This window comes from Hermetia illucens, chromosome 4 (assembly GCF_905115235.1).
Source record: "Hermetia illucens chromosome 4, iHerIll2.2.curated.20191125, whole genome shotgun sequence".
NCBI lineage: Eukaryota > Metazoa > Arthropoda > Insecta > Diptera > Stratiomyidae > Hermetia > Hermetia illucens.
Genome location: NC_051852.1, coordinates 109,126,278 through 109,147,690, shown reverse-complemented (window position 1 = coordinate 109,147,690; position 21,413 = coordinate 109,126,278). Strand labels below are relative to the sequence as shown.

Genomic DNA, 21,413 nt, shown 5'->3' with positions numbered 1-21,413 from the left:
ACATCCGATCCGTTTTACCCTATGCCTAGTTGTCTTCTGAATGACATCTTTATCGAATGTCCCATCGACGTGTCGATATTCACGGCAGTTATGGGCTTGATAGTCTTCTAAACTCACTTTTTAAAAAATCTAAACAGAACATTTCCCTCCACCTATCGTTAATTTTTAACAAAAATATGCCTTTCCAAATAAGGGAAAGAAGGCTTGCATCACCCCCTTACACAAAAAGGCGAACGTTTATCCTTTGCTCTGTGTCTAAAATTCCTGAAAAGTATGTCAAAGACCAACTTGCTAAGAAGAAGCAACATGGGTTTCTAATGAGGCGCTAGATCATCGCTAATTTATTGGAGTTTACCAGTTTTGTCGCTAAGTCCTTGAAAGAAAGAAAGTATGTACATACAATCTGTGCTGAGCTATAAAGTTTTTGATTCCGTTAACCACACCCTACTCCTCAAGAAGTTCTGTTCATATTGCGTTCCGTCATCTACCGTCTCCTGGTAGTCAATAAATTGACGCTCAATGTTAAATATTTTTCTTAAGATTCAATGATCTTGATGTTGACAGTAAGCTTCAATTTAATCTTCTTTATGTCGAGTAAAAACGAAAAAACTTAAAAAGGCTTCGTTCTCCACTGCTAAAATCACTTCAAGGATATTTATTCATTAGAAATTCTGTATAATTTCTTGATTCTTGATATAGTTCAACTGAAGTTTACTCGCTCTTTTAAAAAAAACCCTCTTTATATGTGCTATCTTCATCGTGTTGCCTTCCTTATCATGTCCTCTCTTCAACAACACTATCCTCTGATTGGCGTATGCATCGTTTACAAACTATATAACGACCTTATGAGAAACAGTTTAACCTGGCAGACTCCTCATATGGTCTTAGCAGTGGTAACATTTTCGAAATGACTTTCGTGAAGTTCTTATGCTACTTTCACTCGGCACTATGAAGAATACTATGAAAGGACAACCACTTCGAGTGTATTCCTTTGACTCCATACTTCAATATATTTAAAAAAAATATCGTTTTTCCAGTCTGAGTTAAGCAAGAATTACAATAGAAATCAGCTTAATAGGAATCCACGCACCGCCATTGCAGGTGTTATTAAGGCTCTGCAATCTGCCCGGCGAATGCCTTTGATGTATTCCGCCACCTCCTTCTCCTGGACCACCATATTAAATAGGTGTAGTGTTGTTAGACTGCGTGATTTTGAAATTAAATTAAATAAAGTAATATCCTAGAAGAAATCTGGCCATTACCAACGGATTATGCAACAAATAAGCTTGAAGAAGAATTTCGTTATGTGCTTTTCAACCAGGACAGATTGGAAGTTCAGCGAATTTTTGCAAGGTTATGACACAGTATTCTTCACCGACAGATCAAAGGTGGTCGGTGCCGGAATTCTCTCAGATACGCACAGTGTAGCCAATTCGTACGGTCTTCTCAGATTTTCGAGGGTATTCCAAACAGAGCCCTTTAAGCTGCTGAGATATGGTAGGAACACGGTCTGGGCGACACGCTCAAAGTTTCATCTCCTCTGAGACCCCGGTCACAGGAACATAGAGGGGAATGAGCGGATCAACGGACTCGCCACACGGAGCTCCGCTCTTTACAGTCTATTAGCGGGTGCAGTCGGAGTAACACTGGCGACTATGAAAGGTGGATTTTAAAGCAAACAGCGTTGTTTTTCAATTTTTATAGTTTATTCATTACACAGAAACGAAATACTACCTCCAGACTATCTTACTAAATGTAAACGAATTTTCTACTTTTTTCCCGCGTACACGAAATAAGACTGTGACGATTCATTCAAGGGTTTTATGGGCAATCAACTGATTGTTTCCCATGTGATATACCAATGTGCCCAAATATGCCTAAGCTCTTTACCCCATTTTTTTCTCTAGTTTTTGAAGTTACAAATCTCAGCAATATGGCTTTCAACTTAAAGTATGAAACTAAAAATATTTGAGCACAAGTCTACTAATATCGGCCCTGTTACCTCATGGGATATCCCGCGAAACCTAGAGCCAACCGGTAATCAAAATTCTAGACTAGTGTTGTGGTCCATTTTGGAGGGTAAATGTTTCCAGGGGTTGATATCGTAAACAAAACAAGAAGGGGACGATCGAATCGTAAAATAAGAATGGGAGTGACTGATAGTTCCAAAACTACCTTCAAAAGACCCAATGATGAAAAGATTTGACGGATCACGCTTTTGGAAGAAAAAATATCTCGAGGGATGGAGCTATTCTGCGAGAGGGTGCGACCAGGCAGGTGGCAGAAACCATAAGACGCTCAAATCTTGGATGCCGGCGGCCCAGAGAAATTATAACTGCTAACCTGAAAACACTGCATGGAGAGTAATTTGCTCGAAACACGATGGGGATGTTGTAAGCCTCGCCCTAAAAACAATGACCATGACTTGAAATTGCTTGGAGTCAGGGACTGGAAACGATATAATAGATGAGCAGGTTTTTCTATTGATTGAAGCTTAAAGAATGAAGTTTACATCGTGGGAAAATAAGGAAACTGAAAAATGCATTTTATGGTTAATATCGAAACATGATACCGCTTCATCATAAATGTTTCAACGTACTAATCTGAAATATAATTTCCTTCTTGCCAGAAAATGGATGCAAACTAGTTCACCAAAAGCGACATTAAGAAGAATACGATTAACTGACGGAAATAAAAGATCCAGCAGTGGTCCCGTACCATTTATTCATTTTTAGTGATAAAAATTGCTCTAAGTGCGACGACTTCACAAGTACATAACATTAGTCGTACCAAAAAAAAGATGGATTGTCATGATTGCAACTTGCGCTGGAAACCTAATAACAAAATTCAGTGTCAAAAGTGCTAAGTGTTGGCATGCCCGATGCTATTTTTTCGTTGAATTTTATGAGGGATCCATTTGTCAAAATCCAATACATCACACAACACATCGTACGTAGCTTACCGACCATCTCGAGTAAACTTCAGCAGAATATTTTGCTCAGCCATTACTTCCGCCTGCGCTACCGACATATGGAGCAATCCCATCTTCCAGTGCCGCGCAAATTCAAGACAATCAAAGAAACGAACAACCGGTTATCCAAACTCCAACGCCATATACACTGCTCAACTTGCTCTATGTAGATAATGTTTTTGTTTAGCTTCTCACAACAAAGCTAATGTCGAATAAAACAAGAGGCTTTCATGAGAGACCCTAACGGAACAGGCATTTTCATTGTCATTGCCAGCGACCTGCCCATAGTTCGGCGATTTAAGTCCCTCTGACCAGTCTCCAGCCAATGGTGAACAGCGTCATGAAATTTATCCACTTATTCAAGCAACCTGGTTGCAATGGCGCTAGTCAACTGGCTTATAAAAAAATCAACCACAGCGCCGGTTGTCCTATCGCCCTCCATAGTTCCAAATCCTCCCGCTAGCACTAAAGACAGTGAGCGCCGCTTTGTGGTAATGGAGACGAAAATGTCGAGCTGGATCAATGACACAGCACACTATAACTTCCGAAAATGAGGACATTTGCAATTGATATAGGCTTGCACCCATGGCGAAGAAATCAGGGGACGATTCTTGAATGGAATAACTTATTAAATTGGGCTCTGGACATCAAAGTCGAAAATTCGGCACCAATGCACACAAGATATCGCTTTAAAATTTTCGCAACATATTAGCTAAGCTAGCTAAGAATAGCTAAGTTGCGCATAAAAAAATCGATTGTGGTTTGCCCCCTTAAGAATGCCGTGAGGTTAGGCTTAAATGTTCAATCACCCAACGGCCACTGAACCAATCGAACGAATGAAATCGGGGAAAATGACACTGCCATTACTTTTTGTTCTTGTCATGGGGGACATTCAACGTTCGGCGCCCTACTCTCCACTCTATGCAAATAATGTTCTTCTTGCGTCTCATAACAAAGCTGATTACAAGCAACTTTTCCAAAAGTGGAATGATGGCCTCATTCAACACGGCCTGAGACTGAATAAAACAGAATTTTAATGACCGACCCCAATGACAAAGGTACTATCACTGCCACTGGTAGCAGCCTACCTAAAATTGGTCATTTAAATATCTCTGATTAATGCTATCAGCCAATGGTAGCCTGCAATATAAAATTACTTAAACCGTCAGGTGCAACTTGGATGAAGTGGCGTTGCATAACTGGCATTCTGTGATCGACGTGGCAACGAGCATCTCAAATCCAAAAATTACCGCAATGTCGTCCGTTCTGTCGACCTCTATATATCTGAGTATTCGCCGACAATAAAAGACAACAAATGGCGCCTCGCGGCAATAGAGGCAAAGATGTTACGTTAAACCAGTGGCCCAACACGCCATAATGAATCCGGAATGAGAACATTCACGATCAATATGAGATTGCACCGATCGTGGAAAAATTACGAGCTCCGTATTCGATGGTATCGACATGTAATTCGCAATGACGAGAACTCACTTGCAAAAATTGGTCTGAACATTAAAGTCGATGGGAAATAATAATAATAAAAGGCCAACTAAAACAATGTTGGCTTCATACGCTAGATGGTGTTCGAGGAGCCTCGCGACTCCATGCGAATCAGGCCTATCGCACGAAGTGTCGGCCGCGACGGAATCGATTTATTACTGTATGGAAACGAAAAGTAGCGTATTTCTAGATCCGTGGTTTTTCGATACTGAGAGCAAACCTCCTGGAAGCCATAGGCTTATTTGTCCTATTGGGCCACTTAAGAAGAAAACTGGACTGATGTTTGGAAAAAGTTTAATATTCAGCTATACCTACGTTTTCGCCCATGTACAGTATAGTGCAAAAATGAATCAATACTATTTGAAGGTGTAAAGATCCTCCCATTACAGCGTACGTGTTGAAGTTAGCAGAAAAAATTATTTTCATATTCTATAACGTAAGGACAACAGGTTCGATTTGAAATTAGGCGTTGCTTTCCTTCCCTCCCTTTTTTCAAATATATGGTTATCATTTACCCCTTGGTGGGGTATAGCATGTCAACCACACCCGCCATCGTTACCTGAAATACGCTTCAGCTCCTCCCACAAGTTCCCGAGACGTCACTCCTCTATTGTTCTGCATCAAGTCGACCCACTTGTCGGTCACCCTGGGAGAATGTTTTCCATTGCATGGCGTAGCCAGCCATGGAATTGTCGCCTCTCCTTAATGTGTGAAATATCCACTGCTACTTCCGATCACATCGCGTAGGGGTAATAGGCCTATGCGCCGATCAAGTCCTTTATTCGAAATAGTATCAGGGCAGCGTACTCCTATGATACGACACATGTGCTCCTCCCGTATAGCAAGACGGAAAGGACACTAGCACAGAACAATCTAATCTGATTTTAAACCTTCCGCCTTCCTTGGAAAAGCGAATTTAGCGTTGCTAATGCAACCTTGGCTATGTCGCTATGTCGTAGAATGAACCTCCTGCGTAGAGCATACCAGATACATTCTCTGTTTAAGCCGAGACATTGCAAAATTATTTCAATTTGGACTTCACTGGATAAACTACTGCTGTCGTAAACACTCCCATTAAAAGATGGACTGTTCAAAGACAATTGAAAGATAAATACTAAAAGTATTTGTGAAGCAGAAAAGGTTGAAAGTTTCATCCAAAAATCGAATTTGTTTATTGGTTTTTAGATAAGTTGGTCCAACAAATCGAATTCAATTACATGGATGAGCATGGCACCGGGCAAAGTAACGAGATCTTTAAAATCTATCTCATGTGCCGTAGACAGTGTAGCACGGTGGTCGTTCTTACATGGTTTGAGGGTGCGTTACTCCAAACAGAATCGAACTACTTATTAAAATAGATTAGATAATTCCGGGGTTATATTTCAACACGATGTTGATCCTAATCATAAGGGAAAAATCATAATAAACGGATCGGCAACAAACAACTTGAAGTCATGAAGTAGAGATGATTACCTTAGGTCCTCACCATTTATGCTGCACATCCCTCTGGGAAAGAGGGCAAGAGTACAACATTTCGATATATTATTTGTTGAGGATGCTGGGAGTCCTGAGTCCGCATTCACTTGATGACGGACCGGACCACTTGGGAAGAAACTTACTTACTCTCTTGTGGTCCACGGACTCCTTTTTTCTGTTAAACACCCAAGTTTATCAAAAAATTGACTGATGGTTTCGTCCAGGGCAGAGGCAACTCATCAGACGCTGCCTCACCTCTGCCCTGGGAGCAGCGTGACCACATATCACTACTTTCGATCACCCTGCTCCCAGGGCACAGATGAGGCAGCGTCTGATGCCCCTGCCGAGGACGAAACCGTCAGTCAACTATTTTGATATATTTTCAAATGTAAAACCGTGTATAATAAGTGCTTGCCTCATGCAAAAATGAATCTAAATGTCGTGGGATTCTTTTTCATTTTCGTATGACATTCGACTTATTTTTGCACCATTCTGATGTACAAATGTTATGGGAATATGGCTGTGACTAACCTTATCCGCATCCAACAAATTAACATTCCAGAAAAGGACATAGCCACATTATGTGCCGACATATCAGGTAATTGGGTCCGGAACGGCCGAGGTCGTGCTATAGGACACTTCGGAGGATGGTAGCGCTGCAGCTGGCACTGTCTCAAATTCAGTTATAAACTAAGCCATGGTGTGAGGGGCGTCCATGACGGACCTTCGATGTATTGGTAGACGATGGAAGTTGACTACCTGGAGAAGAATTCTTATAATCCTCACCATTTAGCACAAAGTTTAAACGGGCGGGAGGAGGCAGAAGGTTTACAGCTTAATAGCCAAAAGTGAAACTGGGATGGGATCCGTGGAGACTCGGTTAAAAACTGATCATCAGAGAACCCTAAACTCGACGATAGTCCTATTCACCTAATGCCGAATAGATGGACCGTATTGTGCTAGACATTATTTCCTACGGATCCCGCCCGTGTTGATGACAACAGCATGTGTGAAAGGCATCCACTGTTCACTATAAAAGAGCTGAAAGAAGCTGTCCTCTCAAGACCCGACGGTATCCCGGCAATTTCTCGTTGTCAATGCTTGTCTGTTTGACAAAGCCGATAAAATGCTCGAGAAGTTCATGAGTAGACTGCTGCCATTATCCTTAAGAAGGTACACTTCCATAGCAGAGGGATCTAAATACTGTGACGCTCGACTTGAAGGTGGGCTTTTTCGAGCAAATCAAAGCAGCAGCGTACATGGTTGCACACTAAGTCGGCTAATGGCATGATGCTCTTGGCAAGCGTAAGCGCCTTGTACAAGTACTGAGACGGGGAGTTTTGCGGGTGGCGTCTGCATACCGCGCTGTTTCAGAATCGACTGTGATAGTGATTGCGGATGTTATTCGCCCTCTTTGTTAAAGGAGGTGGTTTCTTGTGAGGAACATACATTAAATGAATGGCGATTTTTTTCGCAATACGAGTAAACAGGCAGTGGGACTGCGTGGCGCATCGACCACTTAGATTGATTATTTCTTTACCCAGTTTATAAGCGGGCATGGAGGCTTTCAATGTTACCTGGAAGGCATGATTGCCTGACTATGTGTTCTGTAAGGGGGTGGTAGCCGATTCCGATCATACCTTTTTCCTTGTAGAAGGTGAGGTGGGTTCGGTCCACAATTTAATGAAGATACAAGAGAGCACTCTCCGGATAACATTTGTCAGAAACATTTGGAGCACTCTGAGACGTGTATGACGTCATCATCATATAAAATGAATTTATATGAACGACCATGCAGACGTTTTAGTTTAAGTTTTTTAGCTGTTCGTTGAGTAGCAGTATTTACTTTAAGTACATAAATGTATGCTTTTGTGCAAGGAATAAAGTGGAAATAAGTGAAGATGCGTTAGATCAATTTGGATGGGTAACGTTTATTTAGGACGAGCACCGTAATTAGATCTTTGATGTGTATGTACATATGTTTATCCGCAATTTAGCAATTAATGGAGGACTATTTTGCACTTTTACGTACGAATGTAGAACCATGCAGAGAGTTCCTCGCAAAAGATAAACAAAAAACCTTTACCCGAGGCGCCCAGCTTCCAATATCTCGATTTGTTTTATTTTGGTCTGATATTGGCTCGTTTTTGCACCATACTATATTTGCTGAATTTTCCACTCATAGATCATCCGTGCAATTGGGTGTCAGCAGCTACCAACTAAAAAAACAAAAGGGGGCAACCCCTCAGGCTATTCCAATAGGATACAACAGAAGTATAAACCCAAAAGGTTCTATCCATACGAGCAGAACAGGGATTCGTTTTTTAAGGCGGCACCGACATCCGCTGCTTCTTTACGAATGATACTGGAGCTCTTCTATATTGCACTTAAAAGAAATAGTCCTTTCGGCTGAGCAATTCCTACCTTTCCACTCCTTAGGGGAGATCTTTATTTGCTATCACTTCCACATCACAGAAAGATGTAATTTGCGGATACGCGGCGGAAGTACTAGTAAAAGGTAAAAATGTATACCTAGAAAAAAATGACTTTGTTCGGCAAATATATCCGCAGAAATATGAGAGGACAAAAAGCTTAGCAGTAATCCATGTGGGAAAACCCTAATTTATCAAGTCAACATCCATAAATTGGTTAATCAAGAACTTCACGTGCAAATCACGGGAACCAAGTTAGTTGACTATGGACGAACACAGAAAGTTTCCTTGTGGAGGAGTTTTCTTTTTAGCAGTTCCCGTTGGAGGGACAGCATTCCGCACAAATTTTCCATCAATTGACCTCAGCAGCAACGAATTATAAACCAAAACCTTGTGGTCAACATTGAAGCGGAATCTCATTCACGGGCGATGTTGGCGCCAAGCATGCCATGTGGTCACAATGTGTTTATCAAATCAACCCACGTGGATTTCGAGCACCGGCGCTCATGACAATTTTTTCGCCACAATAATCTCTGCCCAATTTCCTGAGAGCAAAACAGCTGGCGGCCGATTTTCTGGCTGGCGCTAAAGAGAAAATTAAAATGCACCAACAAAACAAAACTCGCATCGACGTCGCTTCTTGCCCGCCTAATTACCACGTGCTGCCCCGACTGCTGGCCAACCGTTGCATTTCCCAAGACCTAGCAAGCCTAGCGGCAACCTTTTTCCTAGAACCAGAAGACAGTCATCTTCCAACTTTTTCTTAGACACAAAATATCATCACAAAGTACTGCGTTTCCATTTGGCAGAGGCAGCTCATTAGCGCTGTCACTTGTCAATGCACTACTGCAGAGCCCGATGGGGATGGCAAGGGAGAATGCGCGCAAGCGGGACGACTACACTGTTCGCGTCTGCAAATGTCACTTTTTAATCTATTTTTTGGTTATGTTTTGATTTCCCCTCACAGCGCTCGAGTGCAAATGCAAGTCAGCTATGTCCGCTGTCCCGGGCGTTTTCACAACTTCATTCCGTTATCCCGGCACAAGTAACCCACGCAAAAAGGACACGAGCAACACAGCGAGGCTACCAACTCATGTTCGACGGCCAAACAAACCGAAGTGCGAAGTTTCACCAGTGACAGCCCAGTCGCTGCTGCCAGGGAATGAAACAAAACGACCAAAGCATCAAAATCCACCGACTTTCCAGTGCCTGGCGTCGTCCGTTGGCAATTACCATTTCAAACATGTTTCAGCGCACCGGGACGCCTCCTCTGCGACTCGAATCCTTCCTGGCAAGACGTACTTCCCGTTCGCTCAGCGAATTTTCACCAAAGATGCACGACGTAATCGTCACCCGCGACCGCACTTCCAAAACACTCCCACAACTGGCTCAAGTCAAACTCCTCGACGACACGGGCGGAAAATGCGAAACACCACGAACATGGACTGAATGCGAGCGAGAACTGATGAAAACGCACAGAACGGTCAGTTGAAGAGCCCCCAATGTGCGCTTCGCTCGCTTATCTGGTGGCAGCCTGTCTCGCAGTTTTCCTTCTCTTCAAAAAAACCCGCTCTTCGAAAAACTACAAGCCACTGGTTTGTCTCTTTCATACTTACGGGGTCGTGCTGCTTCCGTCGCGGCGGCATTTTTTCTTTCCTCTTTTTACTTGTCAGTGGCAATCAGGCGGGCTCGAGAATTCCCGTGAGCTGGACGCAAGAGCACGAACGCAAACGGCGGGCCGGAGCGGTAGCGCCGACCTCACACCACTGTCAAAACACGAAACGCGATTTCAGACGCGAGAAAACTTTTTCGCTGGGGGTAAAAAATGCTCACGCGAGCGGACTCGACGTTCTGACTGGACTGCTCAACGGCAAGGGAAGAGAATCAACGATGAACGCGTTCCGGAGCTTTGTTTCGTTCCGAACTTGCGCTGCAACTGCAAGCACAGCGAATGAACATGGCGATTGCCGAGCCGTAGGCTAATACACGCTGGGGTCAAAATCAGCCTTGCTACACATTTTCAGCGCCAGCTTCGATTGTTCGAGTGGAGTAGCTGGCGCCATTCTTGAATCGCGAAATCACAGTTTTTCCAGTAAATTGTGTACGCGCTTGTCTTATTCGGAGGCGAGTATGACGGGAAAGTCAAAGTGACTAAGATGCGCGTCAAAGTGCGCCTATTGATCCACTGCGGGAATGAATATTGGAGGTTCTAAAAATGGCCACTGGTTGAGGTCTTCGATAAAAGGCAGTTCAAAACCGATGTTTGCTTTAAGAGTCGTTGTCGCATTAATCGCTTGAGAGGTTTCTTGATTCGAGGATCTCGTAGGAGCCTATTCGTTATATTGCCACCTTTTAAGTTTTCGTGGGAAACAAAACATTATTGAAAGCGATTCAATTCTTGTTTGTCTGTTTCTTTTACGGAGGTAGACATCTTCAAAGGGCGATGGTATGTAAGTTCCAGTTTGAGGTTTTTACTCACTAAAACATCCCCTAACTCCTGTGTTCTTCCCCACGGCACCAACGCGAAGAATTAAGTCTTGAGGTGGACATGATTCTGGCCTCTTCCTTTGCCCATCAATTGCATTCGAAACCGTGCTTTTCTCCCATTCTCTCCTTCTGCCAATCCGCTCCACCATGCGGTTAACTGCTTTCCAGTTCCCACTGGCACGCAAGCCTTTCTCCAATGAGACTTTCCTGTGCTACTGTCCTTCCCAAAGTCTCCTCTAGACTCTTCATTTTCTTTGCGAATATAGGACAATAGGAGACATGTTGCTACAGTGGTCCTCCGGAATATCGTAACAGCTGGGACAGTTAAGTGAGCTATCCAGTTTAAAACTGTACAGAAATTTACGGTATCCGCCATGCACTGCGAGAAACTGCGGGCGATCTTTGTTTACCTCACCATGCGTTCTTTGGGTCCAAACGTTGATACTGGGAATCAATGTATGAGTCTATCGACCCTTTTCTACCCGTTCCCACCATTGTTGCAACCTCCTTAGCGATTCCTCCCTTTCGGCGTTTTTCACATGACAATCAGAGGACAAACCGGGCTACCGCGGGAGGAGGAACCGGGATACTTCCAAATTCTTTTTCAGATTTCGAATTAACTCTACTTTGCATGGATAAAATAATAATCGTTGGTGCAACAATTCTATTGGATCTGGGCCTTGAAGTGCATTAGAGCACTTCAGTCAAGACCGTAACGGTACACTACAGTACACTGTACGAGGCAATGCGGTCAGCATTGCTGAGTCGACTGATATCCGACGTCAAATCACGATACAAACCCCACTGCCACCAGTGGGATTTGAATCGTGACCTTCCGTACGGCAGCCTTGTGCTCTAACTACTTGCATGACTATACGAGTAGGGAATCAATTACAGTAAAATATCTCTAGGTCGAATTCTCACTTGTCCCGAAAAATTGTTCGGGTTATAAAGATTTTGACTTAAGGTTTGTGTATGCGTTGAGGGAGAAGTTACAACCTCTGAGCACGACGGATTATCCCGAATTCGTTAATGTATCGCAGGATTTCTGTTAGGAGATGTGATACTACCCGTTGCAGCTGGATCACACATAGGCGGAGTATTCACATGGAAAATGGTCCGTAGATTCCGCTTCCTCATTACAGGAGGAGGGGCACGTTTCATCCTTAATAATTCTTATTCTGAACATATGTCCAACTAGTGAAATATCGGCTGTCAGAATGCGTACAATACTCCTGCAAGTCCTCCTGCTTTTCGAAAGGATAAACTTTGCAGTGTGCATGTTTGGTTCTGACAGGAGAATTTGGTGTGTCTAGCAGGATTTAAACTCTGTCACCTGTCATTATGTGAGTCTTGTTCCTAGGTGATGAAGATAGCTTTAGTCGATGCTACTGGTACTACAATTGCTGGCATGTGGAAATTTTTCACTCTTTTGCCAAAGCATCCGAAATTTCATTTCCCTCTACACCACAGTGAGAAGGTACCCAGAGTAGTTCCACCGTATTGAACCTAGAGATAGAATTTAAACGTTTTCTGCATTTCTGAACGATTCTCGAGATGATCAAAGAACTACTCATCCCCTCAATACAGCCTGGCTGTCACTGCAAATTGCAACGCCCCTGCCCTTCAACCGTTCGTCAATCACCCAGATTGCCACCCTTAGGATCGCATATACTTCAGCTTGAAAAACCGTTGCATATTGTCCCAAGGAAAAACCCATTTCTCGTTTTTATTCGAGAGGTAGATTCCGGCTATATAACCCTGTCTTGTTTTTGAGCCATCGGTGTAGAAGACTTCCATATATCCCGCCAGGTATTCTTCTAGGACTTCCCAGTTTTCTATACGTTTCAGTAGAATTTCATATCTTCTACCAAATAAATATGTTTAGCTGAGAAGCAGAAAGCAATGTAAGAAGTTCTACCAGTAACTTTTCCGATGTCCATTCAATGTCCACAAACACCCCCATCGCGTACTCACCCTTCAGAGTTTCATCATCTATCTTTGAAAACAAACAGTGAAGATCAGACTCACAGGACTTTCCACTCTGGTAAGCATGTTGGTTTTCACCAAGTGGGTGCGACCTAAGCGAGTTCCCACGAATCTGACGCTCAACTAGTCACTCCAAACCTTTCAGCAAGAATGAAGTCAAGCTGATCTTCTGTCTTCTTTGGATTAGAATAGTCATCTTTCCCAGGTTTCGGTATGAAGACTACCTTAACCTTCTGCCAAGAAGTACGCACATAGTACAAAACAAGACATACTAGAAAAATATTTCACAGCAATCGTTCTAAGTGCTCTATACCTTCCTTTAGCTTTGCTGGATAGATGCCATCCATGCCAGGTGTTTTGAAGTGCTCAAAGGACAGTATGTCAGCTGTCACCTTTTCATTGGTAACAGCCGCTTTCGCAATGTTCCAGTTCACCTTGCAACACTTACGTGTTGACGGGTTACAGAACCGTCAACTCTATCCTTCCATTTCTCTTACCAATTCTCCCATATAGTATATTTCCAAGAGGGCCTGCACTTATTCAAACCTGGTGCTCGTGAAAGTACCATCAGGTTTTCCAAGAGAGCCCAATTTGGCCGAATCATCCCTTTCAAGAACTTTGCACAGCCTGGAAGTCTCTCTCTCGCCTTTCAGTTCCTGACAGTACGCTTTAAAGGAGTCTCCTTTCGAAGACTTAACCAGTCTTCACTCTTATTGCTTTTACAAGCACGGTCCAGATGTCGCGTGGTTGAATTACTGAGTTTTTGCAGTTCTCGGTTCCACCAAGGAAACATTTCAAGTACCCTAAACGTGTGCAAATCAGAATTTTCAATTCATCTTCAAGCGCCCAAGAAGTCCTTAGTCGCCTAAGGAGTTGCACTTTATTGCCGAGAAGTTTATTAAACTTTGCCCAATTCGTTTTCCCAGGACTCCGTCTTTATATTACAGACTGTTCGCCCGCAATGATCAGATTGAATTCTAGATATCGGTGATTTGACAGTGAAACTTCGTCTAGCATCCGCCAGTCTACAATCAACTCTAACACCTGAAGTACAGATTGTAAAGTCGATTACTTCACTTCTTGTTGGCCTCACGAACAGAGGGACGCTCCCTACATTTGCAGTCATGAGACCAGCTGAAGTGATGAAATTCAAATAGCTTCTCTCCTCTTGGGTTGCATTTGCTACCTCCCCAACAAATAAGTTGAGCGTTGTGTCCTATTAAGAGTTCGAGACCACTTGTTTCTGCATACGCTAACAGATCTCTTGTAAAGGACACAATCATAGGGTAAATAAGCAGACACAACTATGATGTTTTTCCTGTCGCCTTTAATCTGATACGATGTCCGTAACTAGGTGCTGGTAACAAAATTGTCTCAGCATGGTTCTCTCTAAGCGTCTTGACATTAGGACACAAGCTTTCGGTCTTATGGATCTTCCTTCGTAAAAGGTCCTAGCCCCATTTACTGATCAAATGTCACAGACTCCATTATTTCACACCAGAAGAATGTAGAGGCAGTCTTGCAGCTTTGTCAGCCTCGTTGCCAACAGATAGGATGAGGCTTTGGCATAATGCAGGTTAATTTAACCAATCTTTATGTTTTTTAACATAAACTGAGTATAATGTATGATGGAAAACTGTTGGAACCATATGCCGCGGTCGGCGTGTGATGGGGTTACCCCCACACGGTACCGCCAGGGACTCGATCCCCTCGTGTTTGATTTCTCTGAGAATTATCGCACTTGGAGATACAGCAGTTCTCATGTCCTTATCCATGCAAGGACTAATTTCATCACGCAGAGCATTTGTCTGTTTTCCACTTAACACCATCACTGGTTTGCGGTATCCGATTTGTGTAGATCCGATCACACGACCTAGCATCAAGTCAGTTTCGTTCATGTCTTGCTTCCCTTTCTTCCACCTGCTCCGAACGTTTTGTAGGAGAAGTTACTAGCAGGTAGGATTGACTCCCCCCCCCCCCCCCCCCCCCCCATATGGGGGTTCCGGAACTGTACGTACTATCCGCCGCGCAGCTACATTGTGGGAAAGCGCATCGAAAATGCTGCAATTTGCTTATGTGAATCGAAGACCGTCATTGTTCATCGCTCTCAAAATGGATATGATTGAATTCCAATCTATCTAGGAAAAAGGGCCTGTCCCTGAGCACATTCCGACCCTTTTGGTCCAGTTCAAATACCAAGCTGAAATTCTTCACGTTTGTAGATTTGTCCTTCTTGGCCTCCATGGACTTTACCCTTCAGTGTCCAATGTCCATGCCCGGATTCTGTTCACCCAACATGTGGATAATCTCCCCTGCCTTCCTTCAAGGACCAGGTAACCAACATTCGGCATGTTCTGTCTTGCGCAGTTCAGTGTTCACAATACTGAACTTGGGTCGACCACCAGAACTCAAAGCCGAGATTACCTGCTGGAACCACTTTAAGGCAGCCTCATCAGTACACTACAAATGGGGAAGCCCATCGCAAAAGCCTTGATTGTTAAATCTTGGCTTCGTTCCAGATTCCACCATTTTTTTTTCCACAGGTATTCCCAGTGGATGGTAAATTGTCCCTTTGCCATTTTGCCATCCTTGGAGGAAACTCCGACGGCAGCGGTCAGAATTGAGGCTGCAGCTTGGGGGGCTTCCTATGGGAGGACAAGCTTCGTTGAGAACTCTCTTGCTGATTTGATGACATGGCATACCGGTTCTAATCCTCGCGCGACGCGCGGATGTAGGCCCGGTGCGGAGCACAATAAAGCTCTTCTTGCGCGCATTATCGCTGACAGAGGAGTCTGGTGCGTCCAGTGTAGGTCTCACCAGGACTACTAGTTTGTCCCCACCTTCCGCCGAAGATTCCGTTTCCTTGCGTCTGATTTCTCTGGACATTACAGGTGCAGCTACGTCCTTCGCAGTGCCTTCTTCTGCCGCCGGCTTAGAGCCTTCCCAGGTTCATGGTGTCCGGGCCACTTGGGTCCATTTCCACATACCGGCATTAAACCAGTAGCGTTCACGTCACCGACTTCCCCTCCTTCCTCTCTTCCCGATGAGGGTGTAGTACTGCGGACGGGCCGGCCGTGGTCGAATTTGCAGTTTTTCCGAAGTTGAGAGTTGCCGTACTTTACTTTCTGGCTAGCTTCGTCGTAGGCACTAAATGCAAGGTATCCATTGAGTCAGAAAGCATGCCACAAAAGAAATTGTCTTGAAGTCGCAGACGGTGAATCAATCCATAACATTATACAATTTACCAGAAAAACGTAAAACTTCTTTCCGTTTTAATATTTAATACTGACATTTTTCACCAATTTCTCCCTTACTAGCAAACGAGCACGATCCAAAAGATTTCGATAACAGATCATCAATCACACAAAAATGAATATCTTCACCTTAGTCCAAACATTAAAACTTTCAACCTCCGAATTTTTTTAGTCAAGACCGATTGACATGAAATCTGGGGTAGGGGTGGAGGGTAGCATAACAACCAAAGATTATATAGCGCCGATGTGCGCCTTTCCCCGGGCGGAGGAGTGTGGCACTCCGCCTCCGAAGTGGAAAATTTTCTTTAGAAATAACCACAGAAATCGATTAAATTATCAATTCTAAGCAAAAATGTTTAGTGAAAATTTTTCGTACAAATACTTCTCGAGGTATTCATATTCAAACATGTCGTTTTTTCATCGAAAAAATCCATGTTTTTCAATGGTCTTTTATAAATAACTCGAAAATAATATTAAGCAGAAACAAAGAATATTAAATAACAAAAAGAATAAATCTTTTTATTTTGTTGAAGGTGCAATATGGACTGTATTATAGCTCGTCAAAGGTAAATTCGTAATTTCTAAAAAAAAATAACACTTCCAAAGTAAAATACCACAAAACCAGTAACTTTTAGTGGAAATTGATTTAACGCTCTTTTATAGGGGCATTATCCCCTTTTCTTCGATCGAAAATTGATGAACACAGATGGAGGGAATTGTGCATCAAGGCTAATCAAAAAACTCGCTGACAAACACAGGGACCGCACCACCCACTAACTATTGATAATTGATGGCCATGAATTCTAAAAGTTATTATATTATCCCTACCTGCATGTGGACCTTTTTAAGTTTTTTTCTTTACCTCTTAGAATCTGTACCCACATACGCATCTTTAGCTTTTAAGCAACTTTTTATAATCTGCCCCTACAGACTTTTAATTTATTTTATTTAAAAATTCAGGAAAAACTTCCCAATGATTTAGTAGCTTAAGTACTGAGGAAGAAAGTAAGTAGCTTTCGAAATACGTATTTACTAACTATTAAAATATATTGTAGTAGGAGCAAGCTACCTAGTTTTATTTTTATTTAGAAGAACTACAAGCATCGGAACGATAACTATTTTATATCTTTCTTCCTGCTTTTTGAATACTTGGGTGGTGTGGCAAAAAAAGGGTTCCGTGAACCGAAAAAGTGAGTATAAGTTGCTCTCCATTTGGTCCTACATCGTGATTACTAATTTAGAGGAGAAAAAGACCTGGATGAGATCATCCTAAAATCGATTCTATTGATTGATCTTGATCTCTCGGAAACCGCAAGCAGAGATAAGTAGTCATTAAGTGATGACTTTTTTTCAAGATCTGTTTAGAAAACAGACAATTTAATGGATCTGAACCGGTTGCTGCCGGTCGATCGAACTATCAATAACGTTATCGCAAACCATATTCTTGCAAATTGTACCGCAAATGATGAGACGTCCGCAGATCTTTTACTACTATTGTGAGAGCCCCCTAGACCAAGATTTCCCAAGAACTACTGGAATGTTGTTTCATGCATCCAAATCAGGCTTTTGATAGAGCAAGCAACCGATCATGACGAGCCGATCCTGCTTGTGAACGGGACAAAGGCTGAAGAAAAGGAAGAAATCATATCCTGTCTGAAAACAATCTTCAGGTTAGTTCTCATATTGCAGCTTGTGTTACTCACGGAAGGATTATCAGAGTGTAGTAGCGCAGAGTGAAGGAAAACCATTTTACCTCGCTTGCGCTTAGAATGTCCAACCGACGTCGTTGGAATTCTCGCTCAAATTGAATGAAGTGTAAATTCATACCTGAAACCAATGTTATATTTGTTCTTATTGAAATGTTGAATGTGGTAGCCGAAAAATCAGGGTCCAATGCGTGAATACGAAGGCCGATCAAATCGAAACATTTTTTTTTAAATATGTGTAATGATGTGACAATTTCCAAGCGGTTTTGTTTTCACTTACATAATTTCCTTATGCATATACACATATATATTTCTCTCCAGTGTTCTGGGATTTCTTGATTCTCTCCTCAAAAAGTTCAGTCTCTGCCCGACTGCACAAAAGGGCAGTGTTCCAAACAGTTGATAAACATAGACTGACCTCAATGAATTTTCTCCAATTTGGTTGGGGTTTGTCAACGAGGATTATGCTTTTGATTATCGATTTCTGTTTCGAATTGCAGCTTTCGTTCTACCAAAGAATTTTTTGTGCTACTTATATGTGTATAAACATGGGGGATGGAGAAAGTTTCTGCTGAGCTAAGCTCGCTCATTAATGAGTTTAAATTTCAAAGATCTCTTTTCTTTTAGTAATTTTTCGTTTCAATTAAATAAAACGCATTTTCCAACAAGAGATTATTATTTCTTTGGCATAACACTACAAAATAGGATTACTTACACACAGTCATAATTATTTTTTTATGTAAAAGGAAAACTCTTTGTTTACTGCGGAACAGCGTCATTTGCTTGGCAAGAGGCATCGAGTAAGTACCCTAACTATAAAAGTGCGTTCCTGACGACTATTTTCATTTTCCCTTTAATAAGTGGATTTCTGGATGACTGATTTATAGTATGTAATTTGACTAGTATCTCTTTAAAAAATAAAAAATCTTCATATAACAACAATTGGAAAGTTCTTTTTTTGATTACGCCACTGCAATCAACTTGGAATAAATAGAATTGGAGCGATTAGCCTCATGTTCTGCTTATTCTGAGGACGAGTTGTGGGGAAGGGGGTATTTTACATGTTACGAGATTACAAATTGCACTTACATTTAATTCACTTCCATAAAAGCTAGAAATGTGCGGAACAATGCTGCCTAACATAGCAAAAGCCCACTCTTACAATAAAATATCTGATCTACGCTCTGTATACAAACACATTAGAAATCGGCTACAACAATATCATAGTGGGTTGCCTTCTACAGAAGACTGCGTCCTTGCATGACTGTTCGATTATTTGCTCTGCCATTCACTGGCGAAACGGATCGCTTCGGGCTGCTTTCACGTATCTCTCGGAGAAGTCGGGCTGCGTTCTCAGCATGTTGGGGGCGTTCGTTATTGCGCGATGTTTCAGGTCGAATTGGTTTCGAGACGGCAGTTCGTTTTGATGGCAGGAAAACCTATACAATATTGGAAAAGTTGAATGGCGAATGAATTACAAAATTATAATGAGAGCAATTTAGTGAAATATTTACCTTTAAGGCTCCTCTAACCATCAGCTGAAACCAATATATTTGTGGAAGGAACAGTATAAGGATACCAATTTTACACTTTCTTGGAAGTCCCATAATAGCCTAAAAGTGTAAATGTGCTTAATTGATGGAGTTTTCAAATATCACAAATAAGATACAGTTCTTAATGTAATTAAACTACGTTGATATAGTTCATTTCAAATTCTCATTCACATTTTGTTATTGAATTGTATTGAATTGGAATAGTGCATAATTGTCTGAAGTTTCTAATGAAGTTAAAAAAAATTGAAGAAAAATTAATCATTGCGTCATATTTTATTGGCTAACGGCCAATTTCGCCAAAAAACTCAGTCATCGTTAATATCGGTCAATTCATACAGATAGAAGTAACAGTTTGTGGGAATTTCGTTTGGGGGGTTGATGGATGTGGAAGCGATTCTCCAGTTATGTAGATGGGATGTAATATGTATGCAATCAAGTTTAACGAGATAAATTTGTAATGGCTGATGTGGGTGGGCAACCCTGGTTGGTCGGAGTCAACTTAAAGGGGATAGCTACCCTGAAAACCTAAAATAAGTCGGGAAACCGGAAGCTTGATGCTTCAGGTATAAAAGGTTTTGTGTTTCCCTATGTGTTCATATTATTGAAAAAGTTTCTACGCACATTTTTCCATTCATATATGACCCAAAATATTCTTCCTATTTTTTTTCAAACTACAAGAAATACGTACATATTACAGGCGTAGATATTATGTTCACCCTAAACAAACATTGCCTACTACCTAATACTATGCTTATATATGCATGTATATAATTTGATCGTACACATATTTCTGATTGATTTCATGCACAAAAGCATACATATGTACATATGAAGTACGTATATTAAATACCACTGGTTTAATGTACAAATATATCTAACTGAATTATGCACTACCCCAAAGCTTCATTGACATATACATATAAATACATACATATATTTGTCTGTTGTTGTGGTTTTGACGAATTGATATGTTATGATGACGTCATACACGCTTTAGAATGCACGAAATCCACACAAGATGTAAAAGTTTTAGCCTCTATAACTTTGTTAATAATAGTTGGATTTTCTTCAAACTTCCCAAAGTTATGCCTTATGTTATCCCTTATGCAAATTTTATAGTTCTAGCATGAACTTGAGAGGGTTTCCGGCTGAATTTCTAAAATATGCTAATATACTATTATTAACTTTATTTGTGCAGATTTCGTAACGGGATGTATTTTGAGGCCCAGGTTTCGGTAGACACACCACTGTGATTTTCAGCTTATTCAGTTGGATAGGTTCTGAGAACGAGACCTGTAACACTTTTTGAGCCATCACTCTCCTATGCTTCATCCAATATCAAATATGGGACCAGTTTCGAAAAGTACTAATTGAGCCCTTTCATTTGATACTTCACATGGCCACATTCTGTGAAAAAAAAAATACACCCACCATTCACTTGTATGGCCCCCCCCCCTTTACCTTAACACAACATGGCGCCACTTAGTGTATATAAAGGGAACAACCGACCGCATGCTGCCACTAATTTTCGTTACAATCGGTCTAGCCGTTTCCGAATAAATCGAGTGTGACAGACAGGCAGGCAGACATCGAATCGATTCAAATAAGGTGTTGTTTCACACAAAACCTTAAAAATGGAGAAATGTAGGCTATAGCGTGGAGCATGATCCTGCCAAGTTTGGTAGAAATCGCACTATTATAACAAAGTTATAATAGACCAAAATTGTCACTTCTGTGCAAATTCAAGACTTTGTCAGTATCGCACGAAACCACTTTCTCATAATATATGAATATATTACGTGCTAGGGGGACAAATGCTAATGGGACAAATGTCCACTGAAATGTTTTTATAAAAGAAATACATAAAACCTTTCATATCTGAAGCGTCCAGCTTCCGGTTTCCCGAATTGGTTATCGTTTTCGACGGTATTTGACGTAGATGGGTGTCCGCATCGAAGTAAATCCTCTACCAGTGTATTGGCTATTTGCAAGATTTTCAATGCATCAACAAACGAAATTTCGTTAGCAAGATGAAATTTCAAACA

General features: G+C 41.8%; 2 protein-coding genes across 2 annotated transcripts in view; both read right to left on the bottom strand.

Moving 5' to 3' along the window:
* LOC119654027 (protein strawberry notch) overlaps positions 1-10,543 on the bottom strand; it is a 40,923-nt gene extending 30,380 nt beyond the window's left edge. The window contains 1 exon segment of the mRNA XM_038059189.1: positions 9,996-10,543. Within this exon segment, the coding sequence (XP_037915117.1) occupies positions 9,996-10,025 (30 nt within the window). The 5' untranslated portion in view covers positions 10,026-10,543.
* A 7,929-nt stretch (positions 10,544-18,472) lies between these two features.
* The window catches only part of LOC119654550 (ceramide synthase), a 37,269-nt gene continuing 34,328 nt past the window's right edge, over positions 18,473-21,413 (bottom strand). The window contains exons 4-5 of the mRNA XM_038059995.1: positions 19,330-19,428; positions 18,473-19,254 (exon numbers count right to left, since the gene is read on the bottom strand). Of these exons, the coding sequence (XP_037915923.1) occupies positions 19,054-19,254; positions 19,330-19,428 (300 nt within the window). The 3' untranslated portion in view covers positions 18,473-19,053. The remainder of the gene's footprint in view (positions 19,255-19,329; positions 19,429-21,413) is intronic.